Source organism: Euleptes europaea, chromosome 16 (assembly GCF_029931775.1).
Source record: "Euleptes europaea isolate rEulEur1 chromosome 16, rEulEur1.hap1, whole genome shotgun sequence".
Taxonomy (NCBI): domain Eukaryota; kingdom Metazoa; phylum Chordata; class Lepidosauria; order Squamata; family Sphaerodactylidae; genus Euleptes; species Euleptes europaea.
Window position 1 is genome coordinate 45,718,232 of NC_079327.1, and position 27,256 is coordinate 45,745,487.

At 42.3% G+C, this 27,256-nt stretch overlaps 1 protein-coding gene across 1 annotated transcript in view; it reads left to right on the top strand.

Moving 5' to 3' along the window:
- Nucleotides 1-27,256, top strand: part of NHS (NHS actin remodeling regulator) — a 296,771-nt gene that overhangs the window by 235,939 nt on the left and 33,576 nt on the right. The window contains exons 2-3 of the mRNA XM_056861705.1: nt 15,392-15,544; nt 20,772-20,899. Of these exons, the coding sequence (XP_056717683.1) occupies nt 15,392-15,544; nt 20,772-20,899 (281 nt within the window). The remainder of the gene's footprint in view (nt 1-15,391; nt 15,545-20,771; nt 20,900-27,256) is intronic.

The following is a 27,256-nucleotide window of genomic DNA, read 5'->3' on the forward strand; positions in this document are numbered from 1 at the left end:
TGCTGACCTCCAGGAACAAAATTTCAGGGGTCTCAATGGGCTGCAGCAGGCAGGGAAACAGGGATGTACCACTGTATAAAGTCCAAGGATGGTTGTAAGTTGTTGTTGTTGTTTTGGTTGTTACAGAGGAACATCGAAAACACATATTACCTTATTACTTTACTTGTATTTGAAGTGATATAGTCCCAGATTCTATCCCACAATGTGTAGAGTGGTCTTTCTTACCACTACGTTAATGGGACACCATTTATGGGTTACTTACCACCTCTGGTTGTCCTGAGAATCTGATGCTGGCATACAAATGTATTCTTGCCGGGATACCATGCATCTCATATTCCTATCAAATGCAAATAGCTTGGTTCCAATGAATAAGGAACAATGTACTGCTCTTTGTTTTATTATCAGTTGGATGGCTTGCTCATCTTTTCCTCTCCATTGCATTTTATTATGCAGCATCAAAGATAGATTTGAAAGGAGGAAAATAACTAGCAGATCTCTCTATAATGCAAGAAGCTGTGTCAACATTTGACATACACAGATACTTTTAACGATGGACTCTTGGCTCTCAGAGGTTTGATTTTTGGGGAAGGGGGCGTAGCACAAGCAATCAAAATTTATCTTCTAAATTAGGACTGTAATTATATTTTGATAAAGATCTGGCAATCTAGTGAGAATAGAATATTATGGGTTGCTGGGATACCAGTGACTTGTGGTTACAGGGAAGTGTTTGCATGCAGAATACTAATCGTCTGGGGTTGCCCAGCCTCCTTATCTGGACTTTGCCAACAGTGTCTGATAACATAGGCAATCAAGTGTGAGTCTCTCTGCTATTACTCTGGCACAGTGATTAAAGATACAGGCTGGGCTGTCTTTTATGAATGACATGAAAAACACAACACGATGCACAACATGAAAAACACAAAATGTTTTACCATTGGTTAACTCGGGGATTGGTATTAATCTTGTCTGCATTTTTTTTTTTTCCTTGATGTCATACTTCTGGTCTGTAGGGCAGAGCAGAAAAGGCTGTATGCTGTTCCCTTTTTGGGAAACTGAAGAAGTTGTGAGGGGTAAGACTGATACTATGAAGAGTTTTAACGAATGCATTCTTTTTGGAATTTCTTTTCTAGCTGCATACGATGGCTTACCACAGCACTTCTTATCAGACCATAGGTTCTATAGTGTGAAAATCTTTGCCGAATAGAGAGAGCTGGAACAAATTAATTTGAAATCTATGGTTATCTAGTCTGTGGATGAAAATTGAAAAGCCATCTTGAAAAAGTGCCCCCCAGGGTGGTATCCATATAGAAATGTAGCTAGCTTCTGATTGCATAATGAAGTCTGCAATCCAAGGCATTTTTACTGGGGTATATATCCCATTTCAGTTAGCATGACTTACTTCTTGAGTGAACATATGGAGAGCATTGGACTATAAGTGTTCCATAGCGTATAGGTTTATAGATGCTAAAAATACATAGACCCAAATAACCAGCCATTGCATGGATTGTCTGCTGTCTTCCACAGAATATTTGTACAATTATAATTGCTGAGAGAATGTCATTTATGAACTCTTGGAAATTATTGTAGCCATGTGAGGAAAGTGAAAGGCCAGGGAAATTTTCCAAGAGCAAGAAAATGGTGGAAAAGTGGAGAAAAGGCAGTTGAATTTCTCGTCATTTTGCAATCTTTTTTTTGTTTTGTTTAATTTTAATTTTTAAAATTAAAATGTTTAATTTTTTAAACAGTCAATTTTTTTTGCTGCAAGTGTTTAATTAGGCTTGCCAACCTCCTGCCAAGAGTGAGGGATCCCCTGCCCCCAGCCCCTGTTGCCAGTCCCCTGTAGGAATTTCTGGAAACATTATGGTTTTACCACAGAATTTCCTATGATCCCTAGAGAGGTGTGATGTCAGTTCTCAGTTTTCCTGTAAAGTGATTGCATGCTGTCGCTGATGGTGCTCCTCATGCTCCCCTCCCTGGCAACCTTATTTTAATATATGTACCAAAGTCAAATAAGTTACATTCTTCTATGTTTCTGTTCTTCTTGTATTTATTGCCCTTTTGTGTTTTTGGACTCGAGTTGAACCCCTATCCAGTGCTACACTTTTGGCTGTACTCAGTTCATTAATTGATGTCCAGGAATGTACTTGATAAAAATTAGTGAGAGGTCCTTCACTAGGGCTTAATGAACAATATCTCATTATTAAACTCAGCCATAATTGTCTTTTTTGCAGGCTGACTTGGCAGAGATGCCAACAGTTTGATGACTCCTGTAAGCAGGTTGACATGTTTTGTTGGCAGTGCCTCTAAGACAAGAGTCAGAAACATACATGTGTGTTTATGTGTTTTGTTTTAAATAGTTTTTAACTTTTGATATGTTTTATATGTGTTTTTAATCTTGTTTTATGTTGTTATTTTTCAGCTGTTTGGGGATCCTAAGCTGGGTAGAAAGGGTGGCTTAGAAATGTTATGAATTAATGAATTAATGAATGAATGAAATTCTAGAGCAACTGGATGCTCTGGTCAATTATATTGCTCTTGTGATTCCTTCATTTTAAGACATCTTTAAAAATACATTGTAATCCTAAGCACAGTTACAGCCTTCTAAGCTCATTGAACTCCATGGGCTCAAAAGAACATAACTGCTTTGGATAACACTGTCAAAATATTGTCTGATTACTTTATATTGTGATCAATCCTTGCAGCTGACTCATGTCATGATTCCCTAAACAGAGAGTATCAGACATTTGCAGATGTGTAATAAGAATGAACTCAACCCTAAACAAACTTTGTGGAGGATAGACCGACTGTCCAGATGTGTTAGTAGGTATTAACTAAGCATGTAGCCATTGCAGCGCAAGACAGGAAGCAAGGAATTAAAAGGTGAGTGAGGGCAACATCCAAGCAAAGGTCTGGAGCAGTTGTCCCAAACAGTCTGGAACTTGCATATTCAGTGAACACCCCCTAAGTGGATTTTATGTAGTGGAACTTTACTGGCAAACTACAGTTTGGAAGTGAGCAGTGGCGGACCTACATTTTTGGGGCCCTGAAACTTGAGCTGTTATGGGGGCCCCTTCACAACCAGCAACAACAGGGCAACATCCAACAAGGTCCAAAGGGTCCCTTGCAAGGACCTCAAGGCCCAAACGGTGGAGAACTGGGTGGTGGGGTGGAGTCCTTTAAAATGGGCCATACAGTGATGAAATAAACTATAGCTATTAAGCCGTGCACCAGCGAAGGATTTGAGGATCCCGCTGCCAAAATGTAGGCTGTGAATAGATTCTGGCGAGCTCAGTGAGCCCTTACAGCTGAGGGTTCGGGCGCTGCAGACCCCCAAGAAAATTTTGAAATTTGACCAATTACAGGGACATTTTCAGGCCATATGAAATGGGTATTAGAGCATATTCTAAAGTCAATATTAAGTACTTCCACCCATTGGCTTATGATTCTATCACTAAAAAACTCCCATTGATTTTGTTGAGAAATTAACTCATTAAAAAAAGTTGCTTCAAGGGGCCCCTCCAGGATTAGGGGCCCTGAAGCTTAAGCTTCATTAGTTTCACAGTAGATCCGCCTCTGGAAGTGAGCATGATATGAGTGTGATTTGGATATTCCTGTCCCTGTTTATATATTCACTTAGAAAAATGTATGTGCTTTCTATCCAAAGATTTGCTCAAAGTGGCTTGCAAGTACACATAACAAACTAGCTCAGCACTGTGTGATTGTATGTGGAGTCTGGTGAGGGGGGAAGAACCTGTCCCAATGTTGTCCTGCAAACAGGCTCGCCAAAATGACAAACATGCCAAAAGCTTTAATTTTTTTCATGTTGTTATTAATAAAAATGGTCTTGTACAAAAAGATGATACAGCTATTCTCCTTGGATGTGGGGATAAAATATGACCTCTGAATATTAGGCTAAAAGTTTGCATTGCAGGCACAGAATACTGACACAAGTCAATGTTTTTTAGTCCACGTGACTTGGGGGACTTGTTCCATTTAATTCGGGGGGGAAATGATTGTATAATTTGGTATTTTTGTTAGCAGGGCTTGGATGTTGAGGAAGAAGAAGGCAGGAGAAACAGGACAGTTGTATGTGTCTGAAGGGGGGACAGACTCTAAGGGCTATGGAAATAAATAAAATAAGACTAGAGTAAAAAGCTTCAGTCTCCCGATGATTCCAAGTATCATCTCAAGCTCATTCTGGTTTGGCCCATTGAATGCTGACAGAACAACTTAATTATTTTTTTCTTTTGTGAACTGCCTTGAGTGGCCTTACCGAGGTACAAAACCTTTAATAATAAAACATAACTATTTCTAGGGTCGCCAACTCTGAGCTGGGAAATTTGGGGACAGAGCCTGGGGAGGGCAGAGTTTCGGGAGAGGATGGAGCTCAGCAGCGATGTGATGCCATGGATTCAACTCTCCAAAGCTGCTGTTTTCTCCAGGGGACTTGATCTCTGTAGTACAGGGATTGGCGGTAATTCCAAGAGAACTCCGGCCCCTTACCTGGAGGTTGGCAGCCCAACTATTTCCTTCTTATTTGGAAGAAAGATATATCGAATAAAGGGCAAACATGCTGTGTAACTAAGTACTAATTCCCATTTAGCCACCGAATGAGTGACAGTCGACACTTTTCTGTGTAGAATGGGGCCTTGTTATCCACTGTAGTCCAATAAAGCTGAAAGACCGGGCGATGACCTTGCTGAAATTCTTTCGCAGCCTCTGCTTCGGGGAGAGCCTGTTTTGTTCCCCTGTTCTTTATTTGTGCCAACATTTTGTATTTGATCTCTCGCTGGTTGTCACTTGTAAGCCAGGACCTGAAAGAAGTTGCTTTCAGTCCCTCTGAGTGATCAAAGCCCCTTCGTAGAGTTATGTGGGTTTTGGGGTTTGTTGTGGTTGGGGTTTTTTTTTGGGCTCTATTATATAACAAAGCAGAAACCTGCCAGTTGACATGATGGCTTCGAATTTCTCAAGGAAGGAAGAATGATGGGAAGGGGTTGTGCCATTCATTTGAGGAATATAAAGAGGCAGGAAATGTATGTGTGCTGGCGATCATTTGTGCTTGCTTTGGGGAGAAAGAATGCTTCCGTTTTATGCACACCGACCACAAAACCTTGGTAAGTCCCATGCCTTCCTCAGTCTTGAGGATTTTGCGGAAGAGAGGGCTCCTGTCGTTTCCCATTTTGCATACTAAGCTGCTTCCCTAGACAGATTTGCTTCTGTGAGCATCAGAAGCAGGTGGGGGGAGCAACTATTGTATTATTGATTCCTTCAGACATTATTAATAGAGAAGCACGTTGTGGTTCTGTTACAGAGCATAGATGGATGGGTGGCTAAGAGCGTTGTCCTTCACAGAAGATGTCTTTAAGATGGGAGATCTCCTGGCTTAAGCAGATATCTATTGCATACAATGAACAAAGCAGATATCTATTGCATCTATTGCATACAATGAACAATGCTCATGCAGTCAGAATGCCATTTTTATCCTTAACTCTCTCTGGAGGGTTAGGGAGGTAAAACCATTAGTGAACCAGTCTGCCTCTTCCGACTTGAACTCTCCTCCTTTTCCCACTCAGCACCGTGAGAGTGATTCAGTGCTCTCCTCTCTCAGCTTGAGCCCCTTCCACTCTGAAACAAACAGTTGGGTCAGTGGAGAAAAGGAAATGGGATGGCAGTGGAGCTTTCCAGGGACAAGGGCTGAGTGCTCCTGAGACAAGTGTTGTGCATTTGCAAGCAATGCCTTTCAAAGATTTTAGACGAATGGCATGTTAATTGTGAAAACAGACAAGAAACATTCTAATGTGGCTAAGAGATGTCTGGCATACCAGGGTAGGAATGTCATCATAAAAGTAAGAAGTTCTAGCCGTCACAGTGGATTTGTGTTGACAATTTTTAAACAGATTCTGGCTAATGGCTGATATTTAATATTACCATGTGGGAAGAAAACTCATCCGACAACCTCCTGAAACTTTATAGACAACTAAAAGGTGCAACGTGTGCTTTCGTTGTCTGGGCTAAGCATTAGATATGGAACAAGCGGGGACCCTCAAGGAACTTGCAGGGATGGGGCATCCCACCCACCCCCTGCCTTTGCTTCCTCCCCTCTCCCCCCTTATTTGTAACTTATTCTCTTTCTTTCTCCCCCACCCCTTCTCTGTCACTCATGCCCTCTCTCCCCGCTTCTCTGTCAACCGCACCCCCACACACTCACTGGGCTGCTCCCATGGCTTGGGCTCATCCTTCTCCCCCTTCCCACCTACGGCACTGCCATCTTGATGCCAGGAAGCAAAGCAATGACTCCCATGCTCCCTCCCAAGCTCACCTGCAGGACTGGCACCTTGGCTCTGGGAGAAGCAATGACTCTCACACCTCTCCCCCACCTGCCTCCAGGATTGCTACCCTGGCAGGAAACTGGGGAAGGAGTGTCGCCACCTCAGCAGCAGGGACAGCTGAGGAGTCCCATGCCTCCTCCCCAACCATCTCGAGTATTGCTGCTTTGGTATGAAGGAGGTCCTGTGTGTCCTATGCCTCCTCCCCTGCGCATCTCCAGTTTTGGAACCACCGGGGGGGGGGGAGAGATTTCCATGCCTCCTCCCGGCCGCTTTCCAGTCTTGCCAGTTTAGCAGTTGAGGAGGGCAGAAAGCAGTGGTTTCTGCATCTTCTCTTCCATCCTCCGCCTCCTTTTCTTGTGTCGGAAGAATACTTGTGTGTGCTTGCACATACAACGGATTTCTGTTTTTTTTGTAGAGAAGCTCTTTTCTCTCTTCATGGCCCCAGTCTGCAGATTTAAGTATCCACAGATGGGGCCATGATGGGAATTAAATATATTGATGTGAAGCATGTGGGTTTTGTTTTCACCTCCATTACACGTTCTACAAGATGTTCATTTGTAAAGTATGTTATTTTATTTGTTTATTTATTTAAAATATTTCTATGCTACCTTCCCCCTACAAATAGGGCCCCCAAGGCAGTGAACATCAACACACTGAAACATTTAAAATATTAAAGCAGCATTTAAAATATGATATAAAGTATTTAAACAATTAAGTAAAAACATATGGATGGACAAACACACATAACAAAACAACCAGGGAAGAGGGCCAACAAGAGTTGAGAGTTTCCCTAGTAAGGTAACTGTAGAAAATGTGGGGGGGGGGAGGTAAGTAGTGACCTCTCATTCCATTAGCCTAATTTCTGTCAAATTTTGCCCAAGGCAAATGTTTAAGCAGATGCTAGACCACGGGACTCAGAGACCCCTTCCCCCAGCCTGCTTCTACCCCTATAATCACTTGCCTTAATAACCCCTGACCATGTGTGTACCAGCTGTTGAGGAATAATACCCCCAGGAAAGGTGCACCTCTCTTACTGATATTTCAACCTAAACCAAATGATGAATGTGGAGCCGCAAGGATTGTGCATTTTGTTACATGTTTTTTATTCTTGAGGCTTTGTTATAACTTCCTGGCCATAGTATACTCAGTTGATCTTTCCTGGTACTGAGTGATTTCTCTCCTGGGGGCGCTGGTCTAATGTGCGTTTCCTAGCCCCATGCTCAGGAGTCATGAATGTATGAAGTGTTTAATGAATGAGCTGTTTAAATGTATGAATATTAATTAACGGGAGGTTCATGTCTGTTGTATTTACTCACAATGTTTCTGATTATAGTAATTTTTCGGATTCTACGCTATCAAAGTACAGTTGTGTCAATGTGGAATGTGTTACTTCAATCTGATCCGAATCTATGATGCTCTCAATACTATAGAACGGCATATTTTAAACCTAGGGATATTTGTGCAGTTTCCTATTTTGGTGGCTTTAATGGTGCACAATGAGTACTGATTGTGTGTATATTTGGTCGGATTTCAGGGGGAGAAACAGACCCTCTTTACACTACACATGATCTTAGCCAAAATGCTGAGGACTGATGGCTAAGAAAAAAAGGCAGTTTCCAGTGTGCCATTTTTGGAGCTAGGGTCAGTGGAATTCTCATTTGGTTGGTCCTTTATATTTTAGTGATGACGAATGACCATCAATCATATGGAGATTGATTGAAGACATTATATTTATATTTACAACCTACGTTACACTTTTAATTCTATGTATATAATAGCATTCTGGTCTAGGAACGTAATAAATACTTACGTTTGATTGGACCTAAGCAGGGGTGTGGGGTCCTGTCAAAAAACTGACCCACTCTACTGACCTGTTGCTTAGCAGGATAATTGAAATTTGGTTGATGTTAACCTTTGGTTATCCAAGACAGCCATTCCAAGAACAATTTAACATAAATAAAACGCTCTTTCAATCAATGTTTCCAGGTGCTGAATACTATGCTCTTAAGTACAACTAAGTACAACTGATATGAATGGTTGTAACTCACCCTGAGCCTGGGTCTTCTGTGGAGGGTGTATCAAAAGTCCAAGAAATAAAATATGAACAGCTGTTTCCAGTTGCAACATACTTCCTTTTGTGAGCTCTGTCTTGGAGCACCTTTGAGGTTGTGTGTCGGGCTAAGGGATAAACCAACTCCAGAAGGCCTTCAGAGGCACCTCTTGCAAATGGTTTTCTGCCATAAGTGTGTACTTACTAATAGTAGTGGTAGTAGTAGTTGGATACAAAGAACAACACCATTGTATGTATGTACTATTTATTTAGTGCTTTCCCTAAACATTCAAAGTGGGTCACACTGAATTCTCAGTCATTCTTAAGCTATTGATATGAGGAAGGCCAGTATTATATTCCTACAAGTTGGGGGTCGGTGAGGAATTGCAGCAAGGGAGATAAACAACTGGGAAATTCTTTGTACATGATTAAGTGGACCAATTTTTCACCTCACTCTGTTTGTCCTCTGTAATTAATTATCAGCTTCCATGAGCACGCTCATTCCTCACCAGGCTTTTTTTGGGTGGGATAGCTTTTTAAAATTACAAATATTATTTTGTGTACTTAAAGAATTCCCTGAGTGCCGTCGGTTAGGGTTTAGACCTGGAAATCCAATACTCGTTTCGTAGCCATTAGGTCCTGAACCTTTCCCGTGTGGATTATTTGCCCTAGGTTCAATGCTGTTGGGAAGTAGGTGTTTTTCCTGCTTCCCCAATGCTTAAGGTGCATTTGTGCACCTCCTGGGTTTACTCTGGCTTTTTTCCAAACTTTCGCACACCTGTTTTGCTGTGTAATTCTGGATGGCTGCCATGTGGGTAGGAAAGTTTGGATCTTCCTTGTCCTGCCCACATGGCAGCCATTCTCCCTACCCCTGTGCCCACAACTGCCATTTCCCTGGTTGCCACCAAAAGGAGGCTTTTTGTTTTATAATCAGCTATTGACTAATGTTAACATGCTACAATGACCTTATGATTAGGTTCTCTCAATTCCCATCTTTCATGTAAATAGAAAGTTTAACCCCTTTCATTTTAGAGATATAAGAGGAAAGGCATATCTCTGCAATAAAAAGGCTAGATGTACTTCTTTAAAATGAAAGCTGGCAATTCAGCGAACCTGATACACAGATTGTGTATCAGATACACGATATTCAACTACTGCTTTTTTAAAAAACTGGAAGACGTCCTGGTCGCATTGCAGAGGGGTAGCTGTTGTTGGGGGACTGGGGCAGGGAAGCTATGGGGAAACCTGCCCTGTTGCTGCTGTCCTGTATCGGCAGCCACAGCAGCTACAGGAAAACCACAGAAGCCTAACCCAGTGAGGAAAACACCTCTGTGCTGCACTGTCCAAAAGAATTAAAAATGATAACCACAGAGGCAGAATCAGAAGGTATTGTGGGGTATGACTGTGGGCCCATGTGCAGCAAATAACAGTTTGTATGTTTTACCAGTATTATGGGCTTTAACCTCCTAAATGTTACATCAAAAGACACTAGTGCTCAGAAGGGGAGGGTTAAATCATTGAAGACATTCTGGTCTGTGCGTAAAATTGATGCCTGTCTCAGTGCTTGTCAAGTAAAACATTTTTACACTAATATGCTTGATGTAGCTGGACAGATCCCTAACTTACCTTGTATCTGAGATGAAATTAATTTTCTGTTTTAATTACAGAATTTTATAGTCATTATTTTACAGATGTTACATAGTATGTTGTTGTTGACTTAAAACTAGATGCAGGAGATTTGATCCTGCCCCAGGTTCTGCTAAGGAATTGTACAGACTTGTATGTTTTGAGAAGCTGTTGTCCTTGTGCAGGGGACAGTGCATGTTTTTTTTCTCTTGCCCTTAGGCACAGTCACACCCATTTTTGTGGTATGTTGTTACACCTTGAAAAAGACAAAAGGCAGCCAGTACTACTAAATTGAAGTATGCCACATTGTTTTCATTTTTCTTATTTTTCTTTTTACAAGATTTTTACCCTAGCTAAAAAGCATGAGAGACTATAAAAGCAAAATGGAAACAGCAAAGGATCAGCATGAACCATGAAGTCACAGCATAAATATCACAGGATAAAACTGCTCCTGCATAAAATCTATAGTAAATATATATGAAATCTATATAGTCCATGGTGCCCATGGGTGCCATGCCCCTGGCACCTTTTATGGTGCCCGCCAAGTGTTTATAGGAAGCGGGAGGGGCCAGGAAGGGTAGGGTTGGCAACCTCCAGGTACTTGAAGAAGATAAACAGCACCACAGCTCATTCAATTAATAAAGTTAAATTTTACCATTCTCAAGAAATTCACCACAACTTAAAATAAATATGCATGTATGCAGAAGGACATGATTCCATATGAAGTATAACAGAAATAAGGCTTAATATCACACTACAGCAGTCTAAATTTTAAAGGAAGAGTCCATCAAAAACCGGTTAGAATTCACCAACACTCAGTGCAGTTTTGGAACTGGTTTAAAAGGTTTTAAAGTGTTCTTGTAGGTTATCCGGGCTGTGTGACCGTGGTCTTGGTATTTTCTTTCCTGACGTTTCGCCAGCCGCTGTGGCCGGCATCTTGAGAGGAGTAACACTGAAGGACAGTGTCTCTCAGTGTCAAGTGTGTAGGAAGAGTAATATATAGTCAGAAAGGGGTTGGGTTTGAGCTGAATCATTGTCAGCTCATGAGTCATGACAATGACTCAGCTCAAACCCAACCCCCTTCTGACTATATATTACTCTTCCTACACACTTGACACTGTCCTTCAGTGTTACTCCTCTGAAGATGCCTGCCGCAGCTGCTGGCGAAACGTCAGGAAAGAAAATACCAAGACTACGGTCACACAGCCCGGATAACCTACAAGAACCAAGCATAACCTACAAGACCGTGAAAGCCTTCGACAATGTTTTAAAGTGTGTTGCAAAGAAGGAGCATTTATCTACCCTACCACATGAGTGCTCATGTAAAGTGCAGTGCTAAGCTGAGCGACATCTTTCTGAGCCCACTGACTTCAGTGGGTGGGGATAACCCTGCTTAGGATGGCACCGATGTTATTGTGTGTTAAGTGCCATCAAGTTGCTTCCGACTTATGGAGACCCTATGAATTAATGACCTCCAAAATGTCCTGTCGCTAACAGCCTTGCTCAGGTCTTGCAGACCGAGGGCCGTGGCTTCCTTGATTGAATCCATCCATCTCATGTTGGGTCTTCCTCTTTTCCTGCTGCCTGATAGCCTTTTAAAAATGCCAGATACCATTTTCTTGCACTAATGTACACTCCCCTCCCCCTGCTAAAAAAAAAAAGGGGGGGGTTTCCCTCTGCCCCAAGGCTGTTCATTCGTGCCCCATTCTACATGTACAGCTGTAAAACCTGTGTTTAGGATTGTGGCTAACATCAACATAGCAGTAGGGTGGAAGTCGCCTACCCTATTGGAAATATCTGGTCCTCTGTGGATGTTGTAATTGTCAGTGGCTTTATAGTTCTTCCTGGAATTCCCCAGGAAATTTCTTGCTTATTATGAATCAGAAGAGAGCCGGTGTGGTGTCATGATTAAGGACCTGGGAAACCCAGGTTCAAATCCCCACTCGCACCATGGAAGCTTGCTGTGTGACCTTATACCAGCCACACACTCTCAGCCCTGACCCTGGCTAGTATTTGGATGGGAGACCTCTAAGGACAACCATGGTCGTGATGCGAAGGCAGGCAATGGCAAACCACCTCCAAACGCCTCTTGCCTTGAAAATCCCACGGGGCTGGCCATAAAGTCAGCTGTGACTTGACAGCAAAAAATAATAATAATGAATGAATCAAAAAGTACTTGACAGTGGGTAGCCGTGTTAGTCTGTTTGCAGTAGTCAAAAAGGGCAAGAGTCCAGTAGCACCTTAAAGACTAACAAAAATATTTTCTGGTAGGGTATGAGCTTTCGTGAGCACACCTCACTTCTTCAGACATTTGGACATTTGTACTTGGACAGACATTCTCTTACTAATAGGACAGGTTGGCTTTTCATAAAAGCTCAAATGTAGCACGGGAGAAAAAGGTCTTTACAACCACAGATGCACATGTTTAATCTGCTTGTGGTAGCAGCCTGGGCAGGATATTGTCTGATAGTGAATCATTGCTCTGAATTGTCAACAGTTCTTTCATATATCTAGTTTACAAGCAGGATGTTTGATAGGTAGTTTGTGATTCCTGAAATCTGGTACAAAACTAGACTGTGCTGTTTTGGTTTTTTAAATTAGTGACAGGTTCTTTTTTATTTTATAATATCTGTGCCCTGGCGCAAGTTTAACAGTGCACACTGTACTCACAGTGCAATCCTGAGCACTTAGGAGGGTATATTATACCCTCCTAAGTCCACTCAAGTCATTGGGCTTAGAATGGTGCAACTCTTTTTCGGATTGAACTCTCAATATCTTAACCAAGGATAGGGACTTGAGGGCATGTAGCGGAGTTGTATGGCTTTCTCCTGTACTGGTCCTCCTTCCTTTCAAATGGGGCAGCATAACATTTGTATCAGTGCTAAACATGGTTAGCCATGCCTTGTAAACCTACTTTACAAGGCCATGCGTTGGTCATGGTTAATGCTAATCAGGTTTGTCCTCACAACCACGGTTTGACCATGGCCAGCGCAATGCAATCATGAAGTTACACTATCATTAGAGCCAACCATGAAGATTTGCATGGGATAGTGCCGGGGTAAGGGAGAGGGAAGCACACAGAGCAGACTCCCCCTGTTAGGAGACTGGGAAGGATATCTCTGGATAGTACTGAGACGTCACCTTTTTTTAGGGATTCATCAGAGCCTCAGGGAGACTCCACGTTGCAGCTATGTCCTTTCCAACCTTGACTGTGTATTCTTCTTTTACCCAGTATTTTAAAAGTCCCTTGTTTATATTATTGTATTTTTACTTATAGATATATTTGTTTAACTTTGAAAAAGCCATTGTCTACATTTAATAATGAAAGGTTAAGAAACTGAAAGGGAAGGGGAAGGAAAACATGAGAGTCTACCAAACCAGACAGCGCCGTGGGGGGAAACCCTTTGGATCTATCAAAATAAATAGAGCAGAAATCTTCCTTGCTGGCCTTTGTGTTGTTATTATTAGAACAAACACGCTTGAGTGAACTAAGCCATACTACCTTCAAGCATCCATACATAACTGAACTACAGCATTTGTTTAAAAAATGGAAAAATGCAGGGAACACAGGCTATGAATGATAGATAGATATATATGATCAACAGTGATTAACACTGATTTGAAAAGTTTAAAAAAAACCTGTTTTTCTATGTTTCTGCATGCCTCAGAATGGCATGCAATTGATAACTACTTTGCAATTACAGAACAAGGACTAAGCATACGAAGCAGCCATTCCATGAAAGGAGATGTAAATCACTCCCTGCAGTGCCGGCCTCCACATAGCATGTTTATATGTACTGGCTTATCATGTGTAAATTGGGTACCTTTCCACCCCCACCGCCCCATAACTCTCCTGTGGGACATAGACCTCTAGGTTCAGAGATTGTAACCTTTCCACACAGAGGGAGATTTTGGCGCTTTCATACAAGTGTTGCTTTCACATGAAAGGACTGTACCATATGAGTACCTGCACATTGGAAGTGGCTCTCAAAAAAGTGTTTTATTATGCACCAATGACAACTCAGCATTTAAGGGAAATTTTCTGAGTATGGTTAATATTTTGTGATTTCATTAACTATACTGTATGATGAATATGTATCTGAGTAGCTGAAGTTTGTCCTATCATTTTGAGATTTCATATCTGAATACTGCATTGTTGGCATTGCCTAGCAGTAACTGGTTTATCTATTCTGATGTCACCTCATGGACTACTACAGTCTTTAGCTGCCGTTAGTGTCTCTGTTCTCAGAGGCAGTGTAAAATAATCATTAGAGTGACAGACGAGGACCAGGGAGACCCGGGTTCAAATCCCACTCTGCCATAAAAGCTTACTGGGTGACCTCAGTCTAGTCTGCCTCCCTCCACTAAGCCTACCTCATAAATGTGTTGTGAGAATGGTGGAGGATCCTTGGAGGAACAGCAAGACAAAAATGCAACAGACAGATATTCTGGAGTCCCAGAGGGCCTGAGCTAGGCAGCTGAGTGTTCAATTAACTTGGAATTTGAATGCTACTCTGTACCCCTTAAATGCATCAATCCCAGTGGCCAGAGGGGATTGATCTAACATAGCACAGCTAGTAGAGATCAGTAAATCATAAGACTAGAGTGGTGCAGTACTATAGATTCCCTGAGAAGCAATCAAATAGTTTTTTTAGTAGAACGTGCATTTTCTTTAGAAGCCTTTATCAACAAATGAACAAATGAATAAATAAAATAGCCCCAAATGCTCAGGTTAATTAGTTATACCACACACAAGAAGGAAATACAAAACATATCATTAAGTCTGTAATTGTTCGGGCCCCTGTTCCAGAGCCCCCTTGCCCACACCTTCCATTCCTCTCCAAGTTTATAGACACCCACACACAGGCAGAAAGCTGGTGTAACTACAACACTTCTATGCACCATTCCTACGAGGAGCTCAGAGTGATGCAAACAAGTCTCCACTCCTCAAATTTACCCTCACAACAACCAAGTAGGTTAGGAGGAGAGAGAATGATGGCCCCAGGGTCATCAATGAGTTTCATAGCTAACACAGAGACCCGGACACTGTAACCACAGGTTTTAATAAGGAAGGAGGAAGGCATAGAAGCATCAGTAATGGTAAATGTGGGACGCCTCAGTGAATGCTGACATTTCTTATTCATTTATTCTTATTATCACCAGTTTTGATACATTCAAGGATATCTGAAGCAAGTGTGCATTTCAGAAGCTCATGGGGCTTGTTTTCAGTGGGGGGCAATTCTCTCGTATTTTGAAAGCTTTTGTTATTAGGTTGCAAGCTATATTGATCTTTGAACTGATATGGTGTTGTAAAAAGATATTCTAATTGACTTTTCAACCATGTTCTCTTAGGAGACTAAACGTTCTTTTCTCTTTGATTCCACAGCCGTCTCAAACCTGGATACCGAGAGTAAATTGAGTGTGTACTACCGTGCGCCTTGGCATCAGCAAAGAAGCATTTTTCTTCCTTCCACCAGACCAGCTTGTGTAGAGGAGCTGCATCGTCACGCCAAGCAGAACTTGCGAGCTTTGAGGAAAGGTAAATGATTACTGATGCAGCTGATAAAACAGACTTGCACCCCTGTGGTCCAATGAAGATTGTGTTATCTAGATATGGCAGTAGAAATACTCTCAAAATACGTTTCATTTGGGAGAAGCATTGCAGACACATAGGCAATCACTGGATGTCACTTTATCATTTCACAAATGTCCAGTGGATCAAGTCAGCCAATCTACATTCTCTGAGATTCTGGGGCAAGTCACTTTATCTGGCTATCCTAGGTCCAAGAAATCCAATCAAGAGAGAGGAAGCAGACTACAGAGTGAAGAGTTAAGAAGTATTTGTGTATCGAAAGTGAATGCCGGGCCTATTCACAAGTGCATATCTTGTTTCTCTGTATTCAACCTGGAACGACCCTCCAGCAATCCTCAGTTTAAAATGGCAAGCCTATAGGGGGGAGTTAAACTTCACCATCATTCATTTTATGCTCACGAATACAGAACTCAGATCGTAACACTTAAAAAAATGAAATGGAAAGCTTTTGCTCAGTTTCCCGTATTTGGAAGGCAGTGCCAACATTTCCATTTTAAAATCCATGCCCTTCCATTACAGGTGTGCCAAATTTTCAACTGTCCCCTGTAGCTGTGCCTTTAGGAGCTGATTGATGTGCAGACACCTTCCCAGGATATATTTCACTCCAGAATGTGAAAATGGGCAACTGACAATTTCTACACTTTAAGTGTGCATAGAACTGCAGCCTTAGATAAAGGCAACTTTGGTGCCAAGGTTATTTATATGCATTCACAGTGTGGACAGCTGCTGCTCCCTATTTAAGGAAAACTGGGCCAAGAAGGACCATGTAATTTCATGGAGTGCTGCCTTCATATGGGGGCCCTAAGTGTGATGGACGGGCAGGCAAACACTCTTCCCCTGTCCCCTACTCCAAAGGAAACGTTGTTGTTGTTGTTTGTTTGTTTTTGCCAGCAACTTGGGATCTACCAGTGGAACTAGTCCAAAAATAATAGGACAAGAGCCATCACGAGTCATACTGAGATGAACAGTGTGTATAAATACAAATCTACATCTGAGTTACTGCAGATGAGGGATTTTATCACCTAACCCTAAAACTGCACATGTACTCCATTTTAAAGTGAAACGTGCTGGGACTCATTCATTCCTGGAAGCCACAATCTCTGCCCAGGAGTCTTTTTTATTTCTTTTTCCTTTTCTTTTTTTCAGGAGCCATTTTTCCTAATGCTACATTATGTAAGCACTCAGTGCTTTTTAAATGTTTCAGGGCCAATCTGGCACCTGACAGAGATCCTAGATCCTTGCTTAGTTTTAAGTCCCGCACACATGTGCTATCTTCCAAACATCTACAGCCTGAGATCCTTTAACCGGAGGTGCCCAAGCAATTGAACCAGGGAGCTTCTACTTGCAAGGCGGGTGCTCTGCAATTAAGCCACAGGCCATTTTTGCATGGTCAGTTTTGATGCTCACTCACAGCTCTTTTTTTAAAATACGACTTTAAAAATGCCTATTCATGGTCCTGGAGCAAAAGGAGAAATTCTACACACACACACCACTTGCCTGCTTCTTTGTTCATGTTTGCATAGCAATTAGCATGTGCATAGCTAACATGCTGCTATTGTTTTGCATGGTTTCTTGAGGGGGATTCTTCGTGGCAAACACCAAAGGTCACGGTAAATGGGCTCTTTAGCAATGCGAAGCAAGTATGCGCCAGCTTCACAGTCACTTCGGGAATGACGGTTCAGCATGAAAAATTAAAAAAAAATATGTGGGGCAATTCAGCCTGGAACGCGCTGCTAATTACCATGCAAAAATGGCCACAGCCTCTCCAAGGAAACATTAGGGAAAGAAGTATCATCCCATGCACAACTACTCTCTTGAAGGTGTCTCACTTCTGCTTAGTTTGGAAATTGTGCCACGTCACAGTCCTAAAACACAGCAAATGGAAATAAAGGCAAAAGTGTCTGAGCATTCACAGATTGCCATTTCGCTGTATAACTGCAGTTGTCTCCCTCTCCTTCCACACCACACACACACTGGAACTTACAGGTAGGGCAGTATACACACTCTCTAGGAAGGAACTGCTAAAACCGGAGAAACTCCAACAACTCTCAATGTAACAGTTAACACCAGGAGCATTCCCCAGGGTTTAGTCCTTGAAAAATGATGTTTGAGCTAAAAAGTTGCTTTCTCTGACCAGAAATCCTTACTTCAGTCCAAGCATCCCCAATGTGATGCACCATGGTACCCACTGATAGCTTTCCTGGTGCCCGCCAAGTCTTTGAGAAAGTGTGTAGGGCCAGGGGGGCTTTTGTTCAACAGGGCTTCTGACTAGCCCTTGGGACACCTGTTTGTCTGTACAGATATTTAAAAATGTTGCTTTGGAAGCAGCTGGCACCACATTACAAAGATATATACTACATGACTCAAGCTAAGCTGTACGTATGCAAAAAAAACCCTGTTCATTTAAAAAGGCATCGTGATAAACAGAGCTTCTTCCTGAAATGATGAAGAGTTATTAGAGTTATGCATAACCTAACTCCCTGAACTTTTGTGTTTGGTTCCACCTCCTGCGGCAGCCATTTTGTGTATACTACCCTGTACCCTGTATACTACCCTGTATGAAGTTTTCAGAGGTACCCACAGGATGAAAAAGGTTGAGGACCCCTGCCTAACTCTAAGTTGCACTGCAGGTTTCCAACGGCCTGTTTTTTCCAGGCATTTGGGCAACCCTATTTCCAGGGTTAAGCCCAGGCCTCGGAAACAGGTTCTGAGATTTAGCTCCTCACTTGGCGCACAGGTTCCTGCTTTGAGGAAAGCTGTAGCTGGCAGCTGTTGCCTCCTTGAATTGTACCTGCCATCGTGAATGGTACCTGCCAGTGTACTTGTGGACCTAACTTCTACCATCATTTCCCTTGGAACAGTATGCATGAAGAGGTAGGGGTCTGGTCCTATACACTGCTTGCAGTAGGTCCGGCTTTTAGCCATAAACTTGCCAATGAGCATCCACACCCATGGGCACTCTGGCAACTATCCAGTCTTGATCTTCTGGTGAAACTTCTCCTGGTGGCCATAGCTAGATGGCACCTACTGAGATTTGCAGTATCTCATGAGGAGACAGGAAATACAGGATTTGCAAATTCCTCTTTGGCAACAAAATGACCTGAGCTGTAATCTGGAACAGGAACTGTAAATGGAATCCAACACCAAAAGCTGCAGTTCTGTCAAAGGTTCACAGAACAAGGCAGCAGAAAGGGATGGTTGCACAGATATAAGTGAGTGAGAGAGAAAGAGAATGCAGGTAGATGTACCCCACAGGCAATTGCTATTTTTTTGCCCTGAAGTAGTCACTTGTCTAGCATGACCTCACCCAAGTGTCATCACTGGGATATATGCTAAGCTGCAGTATAGGGTCTCAGATTATGCGGGGGGTCTATAAATATAAAAAAAATACTAAATTGCGATTTCATGTAATAGTTCAGAGCCTCAGCATGTCTTAATTCAGCCCTGCTTGGCCCTGGTGTAATGGACACATTTTCTTGAGGTTGTCAATGGAAAATAGTGCTAAGAATGATCAATTACTGATTAATGTTTTCACGATCTTCCTTGCGGGACAGGGGCATTGCTTCCCTTATATAAGAAAATGGCAGCCATAGAATTCCTGAGTGTGAAAGCAACACTTAAACGTGTATTGTTAATCCTGCTGTGTAGCTTTCAAAATTTAAAAACTGTTTAATTGTTTTTATATTTGTTTATGTGTGTTGGGTCTAAATTTCAAAATTTAAAAACTTCAATTGTTTTTATATTTGTCTGTGTTACTTGGGTCTAGTAATCTTCCAGAAAATGTAATTTACTGAAAAAATGTGCAGTTGGACCAGCTGACAACCCTGTCAGGTTGAGGAAGACGTGCATGGGTTTGTCTACAGCAGATAAAGACAAGTTTAGTGAAAGACAAATTCATTGGCTTCGATCCCCCAGAGCTTTTCCGCGGAAAACGGCAGAAGGATATCTACTCATGGAGCACAACTCCTTCAACTCCCAGGGGACTCCCAGGAACAGGATTTAGGGGGCATTTCTTGCTGCTGTCAAAGAGGGGAGCCAAAAAAAGTTTTGCTCTACAAGAACTCTAGGGGTTCTTAGCCATTGTTTCCTACTGGGCCAGCGGAAACAGTGTCAGATGTTGACTCCATTTGATAGGATTCATTTACAGATTCTTGAAACATTAGTCTTAAAACACAAGGCTTCTCTTTGATGTAGTAGTGTTACGTACACTATCTGCTCTTTTTCCATCACAGTTTAAATTAGATAATAACTGTTCAGAATGGCCTGCTTTTATAAATGCTATAAATAATATACTAAATAAATTCTTGGCATGTGTTAGCTGCAAATTGTCAGTGGGTCTGGCAAAAAGCCATAAAAAGGAAATCAATCTTAGTATTAACATTAAAGGAGGCTTTTCTTTTTCTTAGTTGCTGATCCGCATTACAGCACTGAGATAAGCGTAATCTTCTTCTGCCATCTTGTGGCCAGGAGACAATTATTGGAGCAAAAAAAACAGGGAAGCTGTCATACAATCAGATTATGAACCTGTTTCTTCCGGTTGAATTCTTTGGTATCATCTATGTTAATGGCTGATATCAACTCTGCAGATACTTTATACATTTCCTGTACCATGAATGCTGAGCACTTTGGCTGAAATTAATATGATGTGTTCTTCTCCTGGCCTTTCATTACGAAGTAATGTGCTGCATCTCAAGATTTGAAGTTACAATAGCTTCATTCATCACTGCCTTACAGAGTATTTTGTTCTCACCAGACAACAGGGTGGAAGCTGAATTTAGGGGCAGCGGGAACCAATTTTTCTAGTGCTTCAACATTTTGCCAGTGGATACTTACGATTGCATCTTTCAAAACAGGAGGGGGAAAAACCCCAGCACCTTTTCATTTGTATATGAGAGCTGCTGTTGTGTAGTGGCTAAAATCAATGTGTCAGCTTCTCCCCCCGCCCCCCGCCCAGTGCATAGCGTGGGATATAAAAGCAGTGCTCAACCTCACAGGGTTGTTGTCAGGATAGAAGCATCATCATATATGAACTGCCTTGGCACAAAGTTTAATTCATGCCAGGTATTTGCTAAAGACAATAATAATGTAAGTGTGTCTGATGAACGTAACCAAACGCTTTTATGTCCCTTATTTTTGAACGAAGCTGTCTAAAAGATTTTCTTTTGATTAATAGAGCAACGGAATCGGGACAGAGAACAGAAAGCCCTGGGTCCAGTTTCCGTGGTGGCTCCCCCGTTTCCCTCATTTCCTGCAGTCTACAATCAGAAAAGCAAAGAGACAAAGGATCGCCACTCGCTAAAGGTAAGTTTCCTTTTATTTTTGTCTAAAGCTGTTTCTGATCTGTTATAGCATCAAGGTTACAGCTCCTGATCCAAAGATAGCGTCTTTGCCTTTAACAACTAAATGGAGGGGACACGTTGAATGTCTGGTGGGGCTAAACCTTTGTCATGAAGCATTCAAGGCACAAATCCTAATTATTATACTATTGGTCTCTTTTTTATGTTTTTTATCCATCCATGCGAGTTTTGTTTACATCATCTTTACATTTCTCATTAAAAAATTAACCATGGCCAAATTTCCAATTGAAGAGTAGTTTGTACTGGGTAGGAGGTCCACCAGGAAAATAATGCTCACTTGTGATATTAGTTTAACTCAGACAGCCATGATCCAAACTCAGGAAGTCCTGTTGATCCATTCATGTGCTCTAGACTCTTTTCGGTCTGGTTTCAAGCCAGGTTGTGAGACAGAGATGGTTCTTCTAGCTTTGGTTGATGACCTCCATCTGAGTATAGACAAAGGCCAAGCCTTTCTGTTGCTCTTATTGGATTTATATGCAGCCTTTTATGCAGTAGATCATCCCATCTTGTTAAAGCACCTGGAGGCAGAAGTAGGTATCGGGATGTGCATTGAACTGGTTCAAATCATTCCTCGTGGATCAGACTCAAAGGGTTGCAAGGGAAACCAGTTGTCACTGCCATGGGACCTATCTTGTGGGGTCCACAGGACGCAATTCTATCCCCCATGCTTTTTCATCTCTATGTAAAACCCTTAGGACAAACCATTCATAGTTTTGGGGTTGGGTGTCTTAATATGCTGATGGTACTCAGCTCTATATACCCTTAGCCAAATCTCCAGGTGATAAAGTAGAGATTTTGAATCACTGTTTGTCCATGTTGTTTAATTGGCTAAAAGTGAACAAATTGAAACTAAACCCTGAAAAGACAGAGGTAATGCTAGTTGGGAATGTGGAGGCCTTGAAGGACATTGTTCTCCTTACTTTTGATGGAGTTCAACTGACCCTTGGTGACTCAGTTAAAAACCTTGGGGTCATACTGGATCCAGCTTTACTACTGGAGAAGCAAATTAATGCAGCTGCAAAAAAGGCTTTCTTCCAATTCAGCCTAGCCCAAATAATGGCCGTGTATCTTGATATGCCTGACATGATCACCTAAATCCATGCCATAGTAACATCAAGACTAGATTACTGTAATGCACTGTACATTAGTCTGCTCTCAAAATCAACTGGAAACTCCAACTCGTTCAGAATGCCACGGCTCAACCATTAGCATGAGCTAGATGGAGCGTGCATATTACTCCCATTCTGCAGACCTGCCATTGGTTGCTCATTTGTTACTGAGCTCAGTTTAAGGTGTTGGCTATGGCATATAAAGCCCTTCATGGTCTTGGCCCCTCTTATTTATGGGACCACTTCTTTCCTTATGCTCTGCCACAACTAGTCTGCAAGTGCCAACCTGCAAATGGGAAAAATCAACAACTGCCCTTACACATACTTTCTCTGTTGTGGCTCCTGCCTTGTGAAATGGCCTGCCCGAGGAAGTCATCAAAGCTCCTGCTCTCCTGGCCTTTGTTAAACTATGCAAAACTGAACTATTCAAGGGCTTTTCTGCACAAGTAATAAGGCTGCACATTACAAAATTGTTTCACAGACATATTTGGATTAATGATTGGGACTTGTGTCCTTTACTGTTGTATATAGTGTATTGTAAGTAGGATCCTATTATGAAATGTCTGTAATGCTTAATATGTCATGTTAATACATATGCTGTTTCTCATTCTTTCTGGTGATTCCAGGCTTCTAATATTCTAATGCATTGATTATTGAATGTTCCATGTTGTTGAAAGTACTGACTCAGTATATGTAATATGTCTTGAATCTCCCTGATAAAGGCAGATTATAAATAATGTAAATAAATAAATATCTTGGGCCATGTGTTACCCTAAGTAAGCAGTCTCCTTGATAGGTGGTAACTGAGACCAAAAGACCAATGTTTACAGCAGTTGTCCCAGTGAAATTCTCTAAATAAAACAGGCTGATATTCAACCAAAAATCATAGGAACTTTATTGGAGAGAAAGATGGACAGAGTGGCAGACACACACACGAATGCATACAAGAGCTAACTAAGGTAATAAGAAAGAGTGGGAATAGGGGTGTTGTAAGGTGAGTTGCATTCCTCTAGTCTCCTATCTGCCAGCAACTGCTGTACCACAGGTTTCAATCCCTTCCTAGCTTTTAAAGATAAAGAATATTGTTTGATCCTAACCGGCGTTGATGCCCCTGGTCGCAAAGTTACCTGTATGGGTGGAATGTCCACCTGGCCTGGATTGCCATCTCGTGCCCACACGCATTCGTTTACAATGGGATGATATTTACCAGTCCTGAAGACTACGTCCACAAAAGCAGAGCTAAAGAGAGAAAAAGCCCATGTTTCTGAAAGCGAGGGGAAGCCGACAGAACAGAGTGGGGGGTGTATAGTCAGCTGGCCTGGTGGTGGGGACTTCTCAGAGCAGAGCAAAGCAGCTGGACTGGAAGTGAGAGGTTTTTATTTCATTTAGTGTGGCTTCTAGTGGGAGAGGCTTTTTAGTTTCATTTTAAAGTTTCATTTTAAAGTGTGTTTCTGGCTGCTTCTTTTCCCTTTTCCCTGTGTTGTAGGTGATTGCAGCTAATTGCCCTAGGGGAGTGACTGTTACTGAGTGAGAGGGACTATGTGCCTGGGCCTGGTTCAGCCTTTTGCTGAGTCACCCTTGCACTATATAAGGCTCCTCCTCACCAGAGGCGCGAGCCTTTGGCACGAGTTTAAGGTCTCTTGCCCTGGGGCTCTTGGCCTGGGGGTTGTGTCTGGGGGCCTTGAAGCAAAGTTTTGCTTCTGTTCATTACTCTGCAACCTGTGAGTCTCGTGGGGCTATTGGTAGGGTTATCGTTGGGGGAGAGTACAAAGAACCATACCATGTCTGCAATGAATTCAAGCAAAATGGCTGGTGAGGGAGCGGAGGCAGTGAGGTGTAAGGTCTGTGGAATGTTTGTTTTCCTACCTGAGGGTAACTGCAATTACACGTGTAGTAAGTGCAAGTTGGTGGCTCTACTGGAGGAGAAAGTAAAGGGACTTGAGGCACGCTTGTCCACACTGCAAATTATAAAAGAGGGAGAGGAGTTCATGGACCGAACTCTTGAAATCCTCTTGAGAGGGTAAGAGGAGGAGGAGGGTCACATAGCTCAGTGTAGGGAAGAGAACCCACCTCAGCAGGAGAATACATGGAAGAATGTTACCCACAGGAATAGGAAAGCCAGGAGACATTCTGTTCCTCTGCTGCTTAGCAATCGGTTTGAAAACCTCCCCATAGATGCGGAGTCTACACCAAAGGTTAAGCACCCAGTCCTGTCTGGTCTCTCAGGACCCTGTGGATGACAGGACTCAAACCTCTGCTCCCCATTGTAGAAGTAGGCGAATGTTGGTTGTTGGGGATTCCCTACTGAGAGGGGCTGATGGTAAAGCGTGTCAACCAGACTTGTCATCTCGAGAGGTGTGCTGTCTACTGGGAGCGCGCATCCAGGATGTAACGGAAAGTCTGGATAGACTTGTTAGACCCACAGATCATTATCCCTTCCTGCTTATTCATGTGGGAACAAACAATATTGCCCAGCACAGCCCAGAAAGTATTAAAAGGGACTACACAGCTTTGGGTAAAAAGGTGAAGGAACTGGGAGCACAGGTTGCGTTTTCGTCAGTCCTTCCTGTAGTAGGCCGTGGCCTGGGAAGGGAAGGAAAAATTCTGGAAATAAATGAGTGGCTGCGTCGATGGTGTCACCAGGAAAGGTTTGGTTTTTTGGACCATGGCTTACACTACCTAGATGATGCTCTTCTATCGGGAGATGGCTTGCACCTCACAAAGGTGGGGAAAAATGTGTTTGGCCAAAGCCTTGCAAGACTGTTAAAGAGGGCTTTAAACTAAATCTTCCAGGGGAGCGAGACGTAAATTTAAAGCCTCAAATGAGGACATTAACTGCAGATATAGATATGAAGAATTTGCAGAGGGTAGCACATACACAAGGAAAGACAGTTCAAAAACTCATCAGTGAGAGGGAAACAATCTTAAATAAGCTGCCAAAAAAAAGGACCCGTGGTCTAAGATGTCTTTACACTAATGCGCAGAGCATGGGAAATAAGCAAGATGAACTAGAACTCTTAACAGAACAAAGCAAATATGATATAATAGGCATTACGGAAACCTGGTGGGACGAGTCTCATGATTGGAATGTAATACTTGAAGGGTATAACCTATTTTGGAGAAATAGACCAAATCGGAAGGGGGGAGGGGTAGCATTATACGTTAGGGATGATTACACCTGCGAGGAGGTCCAGGACTTAAATACTGAAAGCCAGCTTGAAACTATCTGGGTAAAAATTAAGGAGGAGAAAAACAGTGAGGTCATTGTGGGGGTATATTATAGATCCCCAAGTCAGACTGAAGAGTTGGATGAAGCCTTCCTGGAACAGAGGTCTAAACATTCAAAAAAGAGAGATGTAGTAGTGATGGGAGATTTCAACTATCCTGACATCTGTTGGAAGACAAACTCTGCCAGGACAATAAGGTCCAATAAATTCCTCACTTCCCTTGAAGACAACTTCATTGTCCAAAAAGTGGAAGAAGCAACAAGGGGAACAGCTATTTTGGATCTGATCTTAACCAATAATGATGACCTGGTTTATGGGGTGGAAGGAGTGGGATCCTTAGGTGGGAGTGACCATATTCTCCTGGAGATTGTTATACAGCAGAAAGGAGATGCAAGGAGTAGCAAGATTTTTAAAAAGCTGATTTCAATAAATTTAGGGAACTACTGGGGGTGATCCCGTGGATAAGAATACTGAAAGAGAAGGGAGTGCATGAAGGATGGGAATTTCTTAAAAGTGAGATATTGAAGGCACAGTTTCTATCAGTTCCAATAAGGAGAAAAAATGTTAGAGGTTGGAAGAAACCAGGGTGGATGTCTAAAGAACTTTTGGTTGAGATAAGATTTTAAAAGGGCATGTACAAAAAATGGAAAAAGGGGGAAATCAACAAAGAGGAATTCAAACAAGTAGCCAGCATATGCAGGGAGAAAGTCAGAAAGGCTAAAGCGCAGAATTAGCTCCAGCTTGCCAGGGAAGTTAAAAACAACAAAAAAGGGTTTTTTGGTTATGTCCATAGCAAAAGAAAGATCAAGGTAACGATGGGGTCACTGAGTGGCAAAGATGGTGAATTAACAGGGGAGGCAGAAAAGGCGGGATTACTTAACACCTTCTTTGTCTCAGTCTTCTCCCAAAAGGGAAATAGTACTCAACCTGGGAATAACGGAGCAGAGGATGCAGTAGGGGAATTACAGCATAGTATAGACACTGGGGTGGTACGGGAATACCTGGCTACTCTTAATGAATTCAAGTCAGGGCCAGACAAACCGCATCAAAGGGTGTTAAAAGAACTGGCTGAAGTGATTTCAGAACCACTGGCAATAATCTTTGAGAATTCCTGGAGAACAGGAGAAGTTCCAGCAGACTGGAGGAGGGAAAATGTGGTCCCCATCTTTAAAAGGGGAGGAAATAAATCCCAAACAATTATCGCCCAGTCAGCCTGACATCAATACCAGGTAAAATACTAGCGCAGATAATTAAACAGACGGTCTGTAAGCACTTAGAAAGAAATGCCATGATCACTGACAGTCAACATGGGTTTCTCAAAAACAGGTCATGCCAAACTAATCTCATCTTTTTTTGATAGAGTGACAAGTATGGTAGATTAAGGGAATGCTGTAGATGTAGTGTACCTTGATTTCAGTAAAGCCTTTGATAAAGTCCCCCATGATCTTCTTGAAGCAAAGCTAGTAAAATGTGGGCTGGAGACTGCTACTGTCAGGTGGATTGGTAATTGGTTGACCAACTGAACCCAAAGGGTGCTCATTAATGGCACAACTTCATCCTGGAGAGGAGTGACCAGTGGAGTGCCACAAGGGTCTGTCTTGGGACTGGTGCTATTTAAGATTTTTATAAATGACTTGGAGGATAGAATAGGGGACATGATAATTAAATTTGCAGATGACACCAAGTTGGGAGGGGTAGTTAATACCCCAGAGGACAGGGTCAGAGTTCAAAATGACCTTGATAGACTGGAGAGCTGGGCCATAAGTAATAAAATGGATTTCAATAGGGAGAAGTGTAAGGTACTTCACCTAGGCAGAAACAACTTAAGCACAGGTCCAGGATGGGGGATAGTTTGCTTGACAACAGTACATGTGAAAGAGATCTGGGAGTCTTAGTGGACCCAAACTGAATATGAGTCAACAGTGTGATATGGTAGCTAAGAAGGCCAATGCAATTCTGGGCTGC